The sequence below is a fragment of the Anser brachyrhynchus genome (assembly GCF_964034855.1).
Source record: "Anser brachyrhynchus genome assembly, chromosome: 6".
Classification (NCBI taxonomy): Eukaryota; Metazoa; Chordata; class Aves; order Anseriformes; family Anatidae; genus Anser; species Anser brachyrhynchus.
Genome location: NC_137700.1, coordinates 27,974,184 through 27,987,753, shown reverse-complemented (window position 1 = coordinate 27,987,753; position 13,570 = coordinate 27,974,184). Strand labels below are relative to the sequence as shown.

Below are 13,570 nucleotides of genomic sequence, written 5' to 3'. Positions count from 1 at the left end.
ATAGTTTGATATAGGTGTACTGAGAAATTACTATCTGTACCAAAGGACGATGTTTATACTTAGGTAAAATAAGTATGTAAATACTTAAAGGTGCATCTATTTTCTGTTAAATGCTCTGACCTCTGCATAGCTTATTGGGAATTGGAAGGTTTTCAGTTCCTTAAAAACAGAGTTCAGAAGCTCAATGGATTGAGTTTTTCCTTTATGAAACAAAGCAATTCCTTTGATTTTTTTTCAATTTTTCTTTTTAAAAAAAACCTCCCTGTTACATAAAAAGATTAAAGCCTAGGCTTTTAAAAAGTCTACAGAGAGTTATTGAAACTTGTTACTTGATTTATGCAGTGATTTGGTCCATTTGGGATTAGAATTAGGTATAAAATCCCATTAGAAGCTACTTGGAAATAAATATTCTTAATTCTTGTAAAAAAATCCTCCAGTGAGAAGTAGATGACAGTGTTCTAGTGTTTCTGTTGTTACAATACTAACCTTATAGACATCTTTAGTTTGTTTCAGATTACAGTGGACAAGATAATTTCTTGCAACGAGTAGGCCAAGATGGTTTAAATAATCCAGAAAAAGAATCAACAGCAAACAATATATTCCAAACTATTCGGAGCTGTAATCGCAGTTTGGAATCTGAAGAGGGTGAAGAAAATTTTAGTGAAGGAAGTGATTCAAGAAAAAACTCTTTGAAGGACAGAAACCGGTACCAGTAGGTCTCATTTTCTGTCTCAGTCTGTATATTTCACATTTTTCATGTTTAATTTCATTTTTATCAAGGCTCATTATAGAAACATAGGCGACTTTAACCTCTTCCCTTTTATTTATCGTCTTCCAAGTCAAAACCTTTTCTGCCTGGAATTATGCTAAGTATCTGCTACTCAAATGCTTGGGAACTCTCTGTATAGTTATATTTTCCCTCATGATGTAATTACTTCCTCTAGTGATAAGGGTAAATCCCTTTCATCTTACACATAGAGCTTTAAAAATCCACAGTTACGATTACAATTTTGATCTGTGGTGCCAGGAATAGCACCGGGACATATCTGTTATCAGAGCTCAGAACATTATATTCTGCACACTAGAGCAGCGTCATGTCCTTTCCAAAATAAGGGTTATTTATTATTGCTCATAGGACCACTTCTTTTAAGGTCGTGTTCATTTGAGGCTTTAAAATTATGACCAGAAGATGTTTGTAAGTAATTCCACATTTTGAAATTTCATTTTGGTTTAGTCTTGCTATTTTGCCTAGATGTTTACTTGATTGTGCCCCGTTAAAGAGCTCAGTGTTCAAAAATCCCAGATTTTCGCTTTGAAGACCCAGTATATTCTGTACTATTCACCAACAAGAAATATGCTAAATGCAAAGTTTATGATGTCACTTGACTGAGTGTTGCTTTAGTGAAATTGCAGCCCATATAGACATAGGTAGGTCAGCTTTAAACCAGGTACCTGTTAAAATAACTTCAAACTGAGTATCAGAACCATACTGTTCAGAGGTGAAGTAATGTAAAATACCCGTATGTTCAGAAATATCCAACCTATTTCAGCTACTTACACAAAAAATCTAATAAGTGACTGCCTGAGAAGGAACTACCCTCTTCCTGTTTTAAATGCATTTATTTCATTAACATGCAATTGTAAACCTCATTTCAAATAAATAATAATTATTTCCTGAAAGAATGGTTTCTAATAGAATTATTCACATCTGGCTTTGGTTCCTTCTGGACAGTGGCACAGTAGATTATGCCAAGAAAGACAGTTCCACTTTGTCCATTTATGTTGTCTCTTGACCTACTGCAGTTTAAACACTTTCTTCCAGAAATTATTTTTTTTTATTAATATACTTTGAAATCTGCTTTTAACTCTCAGTTCAAATAAAGAATGAGCTAGGGAAATCAGCCTTTCACTTGGATACACAAAGCAGAATTTAAATATAAAATAAAAATATGGGGAAAATAAAGTTATCTTTGTTACATGTTTATGAAATCAGTTCTTGGTAAATTAGTTATTTATGCTTCATGTTTAAATATAAGTTAGTAAGTTCCACTCTAACTAAAGTAGGAATTAATGTTAAAAAAAAAAAAAAGTTAATATGACATAGAAATTAAAGTTTCAAATTGAAATAAACAGAACTGCAGCTTCCTGATTCAAGTCATTGGCTATACTGTTTATTAGTGCCTGTAGTTCTGGTGCAGTAAGTGCTGATTTCAACGTCGTAATGACTTGTAGAAAAATTATCTGTGAAAGTGTTAATTTACTTCAATTCCTTATTTTCTTGCCATCTCTTTCACGGGCATTGAGAGCTGGGTGAGACAGAAATAAATTCCTGTAGAGAGGCAGAAGAGCTTTGTGCTCTTGTCCCTGTTGTATGGAGGCTGCAATATTTGATTCATTTTTAATGCTATGAACAACTAAAAGCCTTTCTTTTGAGATCTAAGCTATATTTCCTATAAAGTATTATATAATCAAAATTTTATAAAAAGTATTTATTACCTGATAATTGTATTATTGTGGCTATAAAAGCTGAAAAATACACCTTATAATATAATTGTCTTTTTTTTTTTTAATTACGAGGAAAATTTTCAAGTAGTTTGCTTTTTGCTGATTCAGATTAATATTGTGGAACATGAACCCAGCAAAATTGATTAGTTTGATTTGAAAAAAATGAAAGGCATCTAAAAAAAAAAAAAAAGTGGGTACTGGGTATAGCTATTATTTTCCCAGCTGTGTTTGCAAATAAACTCAACGTCACTCTATAGTCAGAGACTTGTCTAATCACCCTGAGTTGCCTTATATGCCCAGCAAATATCAAACTTTAATTTCTGTTAGAAATCTTACTTGACAATTCTCAAAGAAATAAAGGCAAATAGGAAAAAAATCAAGTTTGAAATACAATTTTTATAGAAATGTTAATCAAATGTCCTAGTAAGATGCTCTAAACTTTGTCACATCTCTTTGTTGGCCTGAACCCATCTTCCTTTTTAAGCTTTCTTAATTATAGTAAGTATCTTTTACAATAATAGTGAAAAAGAATCAAGTTTTTTCCTTTTCATATCCCATGCAATTTCCCCCTCTAAAACTGCAATCTGTTTTAATGATTCCTTTATCCTTTCTTCTCATTTCCTTGCATCTTAGTGCAGCACGTGTAAAGAAAGCTTCTGATTCAAACCAAGTTCTGTAAGTTTGTTCTCAGTAATTCATAGCTACGTCGCTTTTGCTAGCTAATGTCAGAGGTTTTGTTTCTGCATACGATTGCATGCATTCGCTTGGTTTACCTACTTCTTGTGCATTTTAATCTGCAGCATGCCAGTGCTATCAAATGTGAAATAAGGCATGAACGAAGCTCTGCCATTTTGGCCTCTTGTATACAAAATTTCTTTGGCCATGCACATTTAGTCTCAGAATACATTTTCTGGGATTTTTGCAGAGACTTTTTTAATTATTTTGAGGGCATGGGGGAGTGAGACACTTCAGTTGTTAGTCTCATTTGAAAATTTGAATTTTGCATAACCCAGGCAAATAATGTATATAGCATAGTAAGACTCAGCAAATTTAACACCAGTTTGTACCTGCTCAGGTATACGATATGACCATTATATTTAGGAAGATTTCTTAAGGGAGTACAGCTACAGTTAAGGCTGATACAGTTTTTCTATCCTTGTTTGTCAGTCTCCTCAACATCACCAAAAATCCCTCAGCCTATTGGCTGAGAAATCATTGATATCTGGAATAAGGGAAAATTCAAGTGAATTAGTGCTCTGGGGAGAGAAAAGTTTGAGGAAGACCTAATGGTTATGTGTGGTGTTTCACTCAGTGAGATGGTGTATGTGGCTTGGAACAAGTCATAATGTGAACTGCCTTTTACTCAGCTGGTAGGACACGGGCAGGAGCTGAGAGTACTGTGGCGATATGAAGGGTATTGAGGGTATTAGGACAGGATGCCTTGAAGAATATGCAAAGCAAGCTGGTTTGGGTATCTTCAGGAAAATGCGCTTCATTAGTTCTGCTGTACGTGGAGAAGCTTACTCTTTTTATGTTCAATTTAAAGCAGTATTGAATTTTTGAACATTCATTCATTCATACATGCTGGAAGCTTCTGTACAGAATAATTTTTATTTAAACTACTTCATTTATTAGTGCAGATATTGTTGTTCTGTATCCAGTGTTTCTTGTCATAAAATATTTCAAAAAAATAATAAATGTTTCATGTTAAATTTTATTTACATAAAATTTAAATTTTCTAATGGGAAGTATCTGATAACATTTGTGCTGCATTCTTTTGAGGAAGGCATATATTTTAATCCCTATTTCACAAGTGTTAATAAGAGAAAGGTCTGCACATTAAATCTGCATATTAAAGGGATTAAAAATCTTGTCTTCCTTCCACTAGATCTTGTTACCAGCTTCCACATACAATACTTATTGATATTTCCACTGAAGTGATCTTGTGCTATTGATTTAGAAAGTGGAATCACTTGACTTTAAGATCCAAACTCAACTTATTTATTATTAATATAATCTTTGGAAAATTCTAAGAAAACATATTTATATTTTTACAGGAGTTATAAGGAGTAGCAACATCTTTTAATTCAAAATTTCAGTAACATAAGTTGTAATATTGTAAAATCTACAGATGTTCCTGTAAGTCCATGTATTCTTTTTAATTTAAACTGTACGAGAAAAAGTATTAATCAGTCATAGCATACATCTGCACATTAATTATGTGCTTCACTAGGTAGGAAGTGGGTTTACGAAACTAAATATAAGTCCCTCATCTTTGTTCACATACAGATTTATAATTGGAGATCTTTCAGATTCTGAAAGTGATATATTTGAGCAGTTGAAGGAGTGGGACACAAACTCAACAGAAGAACAACAAAAGGCTTTCTGCCATGGCATAGAACTCATTCCCTGGTACGTGTTATCTATCAGAGCTGATGTCCACCAGTTCATGCTGCAAGGGGTGACTGTCATTCATTATGACCAGGAGACGCATCTTTCAGCACGTTGCTTTCTTCAGCTTCAGCCTGACAATAGTACTTTGACTTGGACAAAACCCACAACAGTTTGCCCTGCAAATGCTAAGGCGAAACTGAGTGTGCTGGGTAATACTGCTGACCTTGGTAAATACCAGTTTCTTGGCAATACTGGACTAAATGGACTTGTGGAAGGTTTTCTGGATTTGTTTTCAGCCAAGGCTGTGTATATGGGACACTCTGGCATTGATATGCACACTGTGTGTGTTCAGAATAAACTTTGTAACATGTCCCTTGAAGAAAATGGTATAACACTACTTTATGGACTTCAGACTACTGATAATAAATTGCTGCACTTTGTTGCTCCAAAATATACTGCCAGAATGCTATATGATGGATTGCTGGAATTGACTAAAGCTGTAAGAAAAATGAGGAGATTCCCTGATCAAAGACTGCAGTGGCTACGGAAACAGTATGTCAGCCTTTACCAGGTAAAAAATGGTGTGATTTTATATAAAACAAGTTCAAAGATAGCAACAACGTAATGTCATGCAATTAGTTTCTATTATAAGTAAACGAAGACTAAACTTGAATGCCAAATCTCCAACTTTGTAACATGGCTTGAGTGAACAAGGTCTGGTTCTCCACATAATGTTTCATCAAATGGTGCATATTTTTGATACACTCAAGTTAAATCTTTATTATTGTCATTATTATTATGAAATTCTTTGTAAATTTGGAGCTTTGGAATAAGTGTTTTACTAAAGAGAAAGCAATGACTGTGCATGTAGAGGATGCTGAAATATTGAATGCTGAGAGTTAAGGCCAAAAAAAAAAAAAAGCAAACAAAATAACCCTATTGCATTCATGCAATAAGTAACAATTGCCTACTCTTGTTTTGTCTTTCATTGGTTCCTTAGAGATGTCTGTATTGTTGCTTAAGAAAATGTGTCTGTTTTTTGGCAGTTATTCTTCTTGTTTTGTTAATGCTGAGAATTTTTGTAGGAGGATGGAAGGTTTGAAGGCCCAACCTTGGCTCAGGCTGTTGAACTTTTCGGAGGCAGACGATGGAGTGCAAGAAACACAAGCACAGGAACGCTTACCAAAAGCACTGAGAAACCTAGTGTTCAGAGAAACAACACTCTGGGAATAAATGCAGCTAAGAAAAAGAAGAAAGTACTTATGAGGGTAGAATATTTTGTTATTATTGTATTTTGTTGCTTATCTGGCTGATAGGTTTCCTTCTTACAGCTACTGTGTAGCTAGCTAGCTATATTGTGAACCAGGGCAAAGTTAGATGATAATTTTAAAACTGCTTATTGCAGCATGGTTTTTTTTTTTTTTTTGGCTTGTAGTTTTCCATTAGTTTGTGTTTCTTTTGTCATGCTTGAAGCATTCTCAGGAAACATTGGCACTGGGGCTAGCAGATGGGGGACAGAATTGTATTAGGAACTTTAACTGCTACCTTAGTATAAAGGTAAGATATTGTTAGTAACAAAAATAGTAACCTGCAAAGTAATGTTTGGAGTCTGTAGTTGGTTTCTTTGCTCCTTTTTGTTTTCACGTTGCTGAAAACACCACCTCAGTTCTTCTGCCTTACAATTGCATACAGTTTTATCTTACATGGCTGACAAGAACACCGGACTTTGGCAGTTTCCACTTTCTTTTCTGGACCCAACGACTTCCAGCAGTAGCCAGGAAACAGAGAAAAATGCAGGGTCTAGCAGCTCAACACTATCCACTTTTTCTAGTATGCAGGTAGGGGAGATCCAGATAACAAGATTGATCCTCTTTAGGGCACCCGTGCACCAGTAGAATAGTGTAAAAGCATTTGGACCAGTTTAGAGAGGCACAATCATTGTAGTCCTCTGTGAGATATCAAACTGAGTTAGCACCTGATGTTCCTGCAGTCATTATGTATCCTTCATCATGATTAAGTTGTCTCTTTTCTACTTAGATGGTTTTACTGACAGCATAGTTATTGGCCTTAAAGAAGTAATTTGGCTGATAATAAAGAAGTAATAATAAGTAATTAAGTAAATAATAAGTAATAATAAGGCTGATAATAAAGAAGTAATAATGGCTGATTCATCTCATGTTCTAATTACAGATTGCACTGATAAATAATGAAAAAATAGTGTATTGAGGATGTTTATTATGGTGCTCACTTCATTTCTAGGGTGAAAGTGGAGAGGCCACTGATGATGAAATGGCCACTCGGAAGGCAAAAAGCTGTAAGGAATATCGTAATAGAAGTGGTTCGGATCCTCAAGATATTGATGAGCAAGAAGAATCAGGTAGACACATAGCTTCAGTACCTAAGAGTCCTTCAGGGTTTTGCTTAAAATCTTTTTATACAGATATTTTTTACGGTGCTAAAGATATGTTTATGATAAGAAACTACTTATACAGTCAAAACTCCAAATGCTATAAAATTTTAAAATTATTATTTTTTTTTTCATGATTGCTCTTTCATTTAGTTTTAGTAACACTTCCTTTCTTGTCAGACTAAATGCATATATAAGCATTATTCAGATCATATCTTTTGACTGTCTTGGTACAAATCTAGAATCCCAGCATCCCTTTAGTGTTTTACCGAGCATTAATGAATTATGAACATCAATGAAATCATTTTTGTTGGGCCTGAAGCTGTAATAGTGCTGCAAACTTTTGTTTTCTCCATAGATCAAAATATTATTATTAATGCTTCTCCATCTAACACCTTGTCGTCAAGAAGAACACACTCTCTGACAACATCTGGATCTCCTAATTTAGGAGCTGTCACATCCTCACCAGCCAGACCAGTCTCCTCTCCTGTAATGTCTTCAAGCAAGAGTCAGTCTAGGTAAGGACAAAATCAGTGCTTTGATTTTAAAAGAAAAAAGTTACTGTTATTTAATTATGATCAAATGTGTTTTTCTTGCCCAACTGACAAAATCTGACAAAAACAATGCCAGAAATGCAATTAGGCTTTTGACAGACATCTGAAACATGTTGTAGCATAACATAGGGCATTTAAGCTGAAATACCATGAATCGGAGGACAGCTTTGTAGACAGTCCCTGAGCAGCATGCTTCAGTTAATAAGTCTATTACAGAAGCACATTGGAATCCATCCCAAAACTCCACAAGTTTAATTCTTTCTCCAGATTGTCTCCAAAGCATAGTTATAGACGTTTTCTATATAAACTCAACAGAAATGTAGATGTGTGAACTGAAGTGCTGAGGTTTCTCAGCACAAGTCATTTCTACGTGGGGGATTATTAGCTTTTGCTGACATTCCTGGTGATGATTGCAATACTTTCTCAGCCAATTGGAGGAACAGTTTTGAAATGTTTCTTCTCTTACAGGCCCCTCTCTTCTCCTATAATATTCACCATTTTTCTTACACTTACACAGTTCAAAAGGTCATGCTGTGGCTGTGCAATGACATAATGGAGTAATGTATTAATTCTATAAATAGTAATAATGGTAGTAGTACTAACAGTAATAATAATATAGCAAGAATAATATATCAGGGTTGCGGATGGTACTTGATGGCATACAAGAAGCCAGTCTCAACGGAGACTTTCCAGTGCCTTTTAACAGAATGAAGGCTGTGGTGTGGGCATGAGTGTGAATCTTGGGGTTCCCTGGAAAGCAGTGGTAAACAATGGAAGAGATCGATGCTTCGGGCAGAACATTATTTTTGAAGAGACATGTCTTATGTAGTGGTTTATATTGCCTATTTCATAGGGATTTTTTACACTTAACATGGTTAGGTTTAGCAGTGGAAGTGAGTAGTAGAGCCAGCTGTGGGCATCTGTGGCTGGGTGCTTCTCCTTTTACCTCTGCTTTCTGAGACTCTTATTATGTTCTTTGCTTTTTGTTCCTCGCTGTCATACACAACGATGGGGTGAACATGCCAGACTAGGAGTTATTTCTTTAAGACATATATGGTTATTTTGTTTGTTTGTTTATTTTCAAGGATCAGAGAAATTTTATATTAAACTGAAGAAGTACTGCATTAATACCTCTGGAGAATGTTTCTCTGTTTTGCAAATCTGCTTTTTGCTTTTTATGCCAAAAGAGTAGTTGTTCTCTAAATGAGATTAAAAGGCTCTACTGAGAACTCACATTCCCAGGGGAAAGGGCAGCTAATGTTTCTTTAAATCTTCTCAGTCCATCCTGGGCTTCTCTACAGATTCCTGCACAGCTTAGCACTGTAGGCATCCCAGAGTTATGTCAGGTTTTCCCTGGCAAAGTTGTTTGAAGACTCCACAGTGTTGCCTGGTAGAGCTCTCCCCAACTTGATAGGACCCATCATGCTAGAATTTGCAGAAGGTTACTCTGGATGCAGCTATATGGGTGCTTTAATCTGTTCTGAGGAAATCTTTCTCAGAATTAAGACACTTGGAGCACTAGAGAAAGTCTGAGTCTTGGTATTTTCATCCCTTGATAAGCCCAAATTGTGCTTGCAAGGTTTCAAGTGTATGGACATTTCACATGTACTAAATGAAATAATTATCTTTAGTTCCTCAATTGCTAGCATAATCATAACAATCAATTTATATTCTTAATTTTACCCAACCAATTTTGTCAGTAGTATCGTAAATTAAGATAAAATGAGCAATCCATTTACCAAAGTAAAAAAAAAAAAAAAGAGCTGAAATGACCTAGATTATGAAGTAATCTAGGAAATACATGATCCACTGGGACTGAATTGTAGACGCTTCTGTGGCTCTGTACAGATCAGATCTAACAGAGCTAATTAAATCAGGTTAGCGTCAGCTTTGCTACACCTGGATGTAGACCCAAACCCAGAAGAGGCTTAATAGTTGGAACCACTGTTGGCCTTCAGTGGTTGTGCAGCTGTAGGTGCCTGTATGGTCCCTCACAGAACCCATGAGTTAGCAGAGCAGGGAGAGGGTGCCACTGGGCTCTGCAAAAGCCTTTGCAGTACAGAAATATTAGCTGGCAACAAATGATTAAAGACGCAGTGTAGCAGCTAGGAAGATTTCTGGTTCTTTTTCTCTTTCCATATTATATATACATTAAAAATAACTTTCCCTAAACAATTACTTATATCCATGTCTACACTATGTAAGAAGCTCTGAATAAATCAAATTTCTTAAAGTGAAAAAATAAGAAAGAGCCGGTTTTGTTGTACATTTTAAAGAATAGTACTTCTTGCATGTAGAGAATGAAGAACTGTCTTTTTACTTATATGGCTCACACCCTTGATATTCCTTACCTCCTTACAAACAACTTACACTGAAAATAAATCCTTATGCAATCCAGATGTACATATGATTTCCACACACAGGTAGCCTGCAGCTGTCTTCTGTGATTCCTTCCAAGTGGATGTGCATGCAGCAACTTCCCAAGTTCTTTAGAAACCTAATGCTGCCTGTAAGGTGGGAACAGGGTGCAGGGTAGTAACACCACTCATAAATATATAGCAGAACATGGAAACTTAGAGATGGGGCTTATTTATGAAGAAAGCGTGAACTTCCTCTCTCATTGTCTATATACTGGTATAATCTATACCATTCCTAATTACAGTTTTGATGGTTAGTGGTAGTGGATTTTTCTCATTTGTTTGGCTTTTTTTTAACAGTCTTGTACTTATTACCTATGGAATTACTGTGGAAGATAATCTTTAGTGATAATTCTGGAGAAATGGTGAGCTTTCTCATCTGCTGCTGGTTTTCCTTTCAGTACTCTACAGTTCCAGTCTGTTTTTGGGAGTCAAGAGACTTTCTTCGTGGTGGTTTATTTTTCTTGTCTGATAAAAATGTTAGGAATGATTTTAGCCAAAAAGTTATATGCAGTATGTCAGTACTTGCCATAGTGATGTCAAACAAATTGAACACTATCAACCAAAGTAGATGGTATTTTTTAATACTTTAAATCACATGCTGTTTTCAATTGCATGCATGCACCCCAGGCCAGGAGTGAACTGAGGAATCCTATCTAGTATATTTATGTGAAAAGAAGTCTGCTTCTAACACAAATTTCCAGGGACTGCAAATGTCTTTAGGGACAGTGGACAACAAGCTGGTCCTGTTTTTCCATCACAGCTGTTGGAACTATTTGTACTGAACGTGATGGCAGTATTCTTAGACCAATGGATCTGTAGATTTGTACATTGGGGAGCAATAAAGTCTGACATACAGTCACCTAGTCTTGTACTTTGAAACAAAAACTGTAACTTCTGGAGTTATTTATGGTTTCAACTAGACAATTCTTGTATTGGCTGTTTAGGTACCTTCCTTTGCAGGATGCTGGTGCTGGTAAATCCCAGTCATGCATGTGTGGTCATTGGTGTTTAGGCCCTGGAAGGAATGTGGGATCTTGACCCATCTGGCTGATACCCTTACAAATTAGTACTTGAAATTTAGTAAGAACTTGTTCATACAGCTCAAGGGATAGTTCAAGGTGGGGACTAAGTACTAGTCTAAGTCCTGTAGTAGCCTGAAAACTTTGGGATGCAGCTTTTGCAAATTCATTGTTTTGCTTCAAAAACTTTGTTCAGCTGCACAATTCAGGTTAACAATTGCAGTTATAAAGAAATTACTGTCAACCAAAATAATGAGCACCAAACAACTAGTTATTTCTGTGATCATTTTCTCCCTTTGCTCTCAAGAAATTCCAGTTTGCTTTCCTTCCTTCAGCCCAAGAAGCTGAAAGGAGGAAATCATTATAACCTCATTTCTGGAAGGAAACGGCCTCCAGAGGCTACTGTCCAAGTCTAAAAGAAGAAGAGGACTGTAGCTTGACCTGTCTTTGAGGTATCCGATGATAATCTGGACTGTTTTTGGAAAGTATGTGAGAAGTCCATGTGGATGGGAAATGAGAAGGGTTGAGTGCCAGGGGAAGGGTTATACTTCTTAAATCTACACCTTTAATTCTCCCAGATATGGAAACAAACAAACAAACAAAACCCCATACCTGCGCAGGACTTTTTTTTTTTTTATTGTGTATCCAGTTGTAATATTACTGTCTTTTCTCCTTTTTTTTGACAGTGCAGAGCTCTAAGGAATTCTACATCCCTTTTATTTCTCCCTTAGAAAATCTTTAGTGAACCTCATGTACAGCAGGATATGGTTTTTAAAGCTTGTGGTACAAGAACACTGGCATTGATTTCTTTCAAGAAAAAATGAGTATGCTTTCAATTGTGCCATTTGCATCGGGCCCTTTTGCACATGGAAGAGCTTTAAATAGTATGCATATACATTAATTGTTCTGGCAAAGTTAGCAGTTGTCTTGAGGGGAATTAATAGCCGTTATAAAACAAGAAAGTACAAACAGTCATTGTAGATCTTATAAGATACAGCTCTATTTGCTTCTTCCAAATATTGCTAGTAAATACATTAAGGAGAATACAAATAAACTATTAATGCAGTAATGCATAATATTTCAAGAAGTGGAAATTTAATGTAACCAAATTACAGCAGTTGCTTTCTGATTTAGCGCATGGAGCAGCAGTAGCTGGCATGGCCGTGTTAAAGGAGGAATGAAGGGGTTTCAGAACTTCATGGTTTCTGATAGCAACATGACTTTTGTGGAATTTGTGGAGCTCTTCAAATCTTTCAGGTAAAATAAATCTTTATTTGGTATTGGTATCTCATTCACCCAAGTTTATAAAAGAGCAAAAATTGAAATTTTCAACTCTTTTTGCAGTGTCCGTAGCCGCAAGGATCTGAAAGACCTTTTCGATGTCTATGCTGTGCCTTGCAATCGATCTGGTTTAGAGCCTACTCCACTTTATACTCATTTGAAGATTGATGAAAATAACATTGGGTTCCAACCTGATTTAGGTTTGTATAAGAGGAAAACACAGCCATTAGAATACTGAACAGCTTTATTTATTGGCCTCAAGTAAAAGTGTCCCAGTCAATCTCATAAACGGCAATCAATTATAAGTTCAAATACAGGATTGTTGCTGTACCTCCAGTAAGACCTGGTTAGCTGGATGTAAGACAGGTTCTCTGTTCAGAAATGAAGAAGAGGAAAAGTATTCCTGCTTTATATTAACAAGATATATCTGTAACTGGTATAGCAGAGGCAAAAAGCTTTTTGCAGATAGGCTGGGCCCAACACAGGGAGTATCTGGTTGCAGGAGCTCTGGAATCTGCTGTAGGAATAAAACAGAGAGCAAACACAGGGAGCAGAAATGAAAAGGCTGTGTGCACTGTGTCTCGTCTGGTTGATTTTTTCCTATCTGTTTTCCTAGTAGATCTGCTTTATGTGGGACAAGGGGGAAGGAAATCTCTGTCCCTCTTTACATTCCCCAGTTACCATAATCTAAGTCTGGAGCTTTCTCCACTGTTAAAGAGCAGTCTTCATGCCAAGCAGCCTGTGGGAAGGGTACAGTACCACTGGTGTATGGGACTGGAAGAAGAAAAAAGTCTGATCACGCAGGCAGGATATGGGATTGCACACAGCAAAGGAAAGGCATCAAGACTGTACATGGTTGTGAGAGGAAACAGGAGGATCCTGGGTGACACCATGAGAGATTGTGCATCCATGTTAAAAATTGTAGGATTTTGTTTATAATAATTGAACACTTATGGCACTCTGTTCCCACTGCTTTATGTACACACTTAA

At 36.1% G+C, this 13,570-nt stretch overlaps 1 protein-coding gene across 12 annotated transcripts in view; it reads left to right on the top strand.

The window, feature by feature from the left end:
* Positions 1–13,570, top strand: part of PLCE1 (phospholipase C epsilon 1) — a 160,584-nt gene that overhangs the window by 117,052 nt on the left and 29,962 nt on the right. For 9 of the 12 annotated variants that reach the window (XR_013953069.1, XM_080598212.1, XM_080598210.1 and 6 more), the window contains 8 exons: positions 504–712; positions 3,139–3,180; positions 4,795–5,470; positions 5,985–6,167; positions 7,159–7,276; positions 7,665–7,824; positions 12,434–12,556; positions 12,644–12,780. Coding sequence is in view for 11 of the 12 variants with exons in the window: in XM_080598212.1 (XP_080454338.1) it covers positions 504–712; positions 3,139–3,180; positions 4,795–5,470; positions 5,985–6,167; positions 7,159–7,276; positions 7,665–7,824; positions 12,434–12,556; positions 12,644–12,780 (1,648 nt within the window). In the remaining variant the exon portion in view is untranslated. The remainder of the gene's footprint in view (positions 1–503; positions 713–3,138; positions 3,181–4,794; positions 5,471–5,984; positions 6,168–7,158; positions 7,277–7,664; positions 7,825–12,433; positions 12,557–12,643; positions 12,781–13,570) is intronic. The other 3 variants (XM_080598215.1, XM_080598214.1, XM_080598213.1) reach the window with 2 other exon arrangements.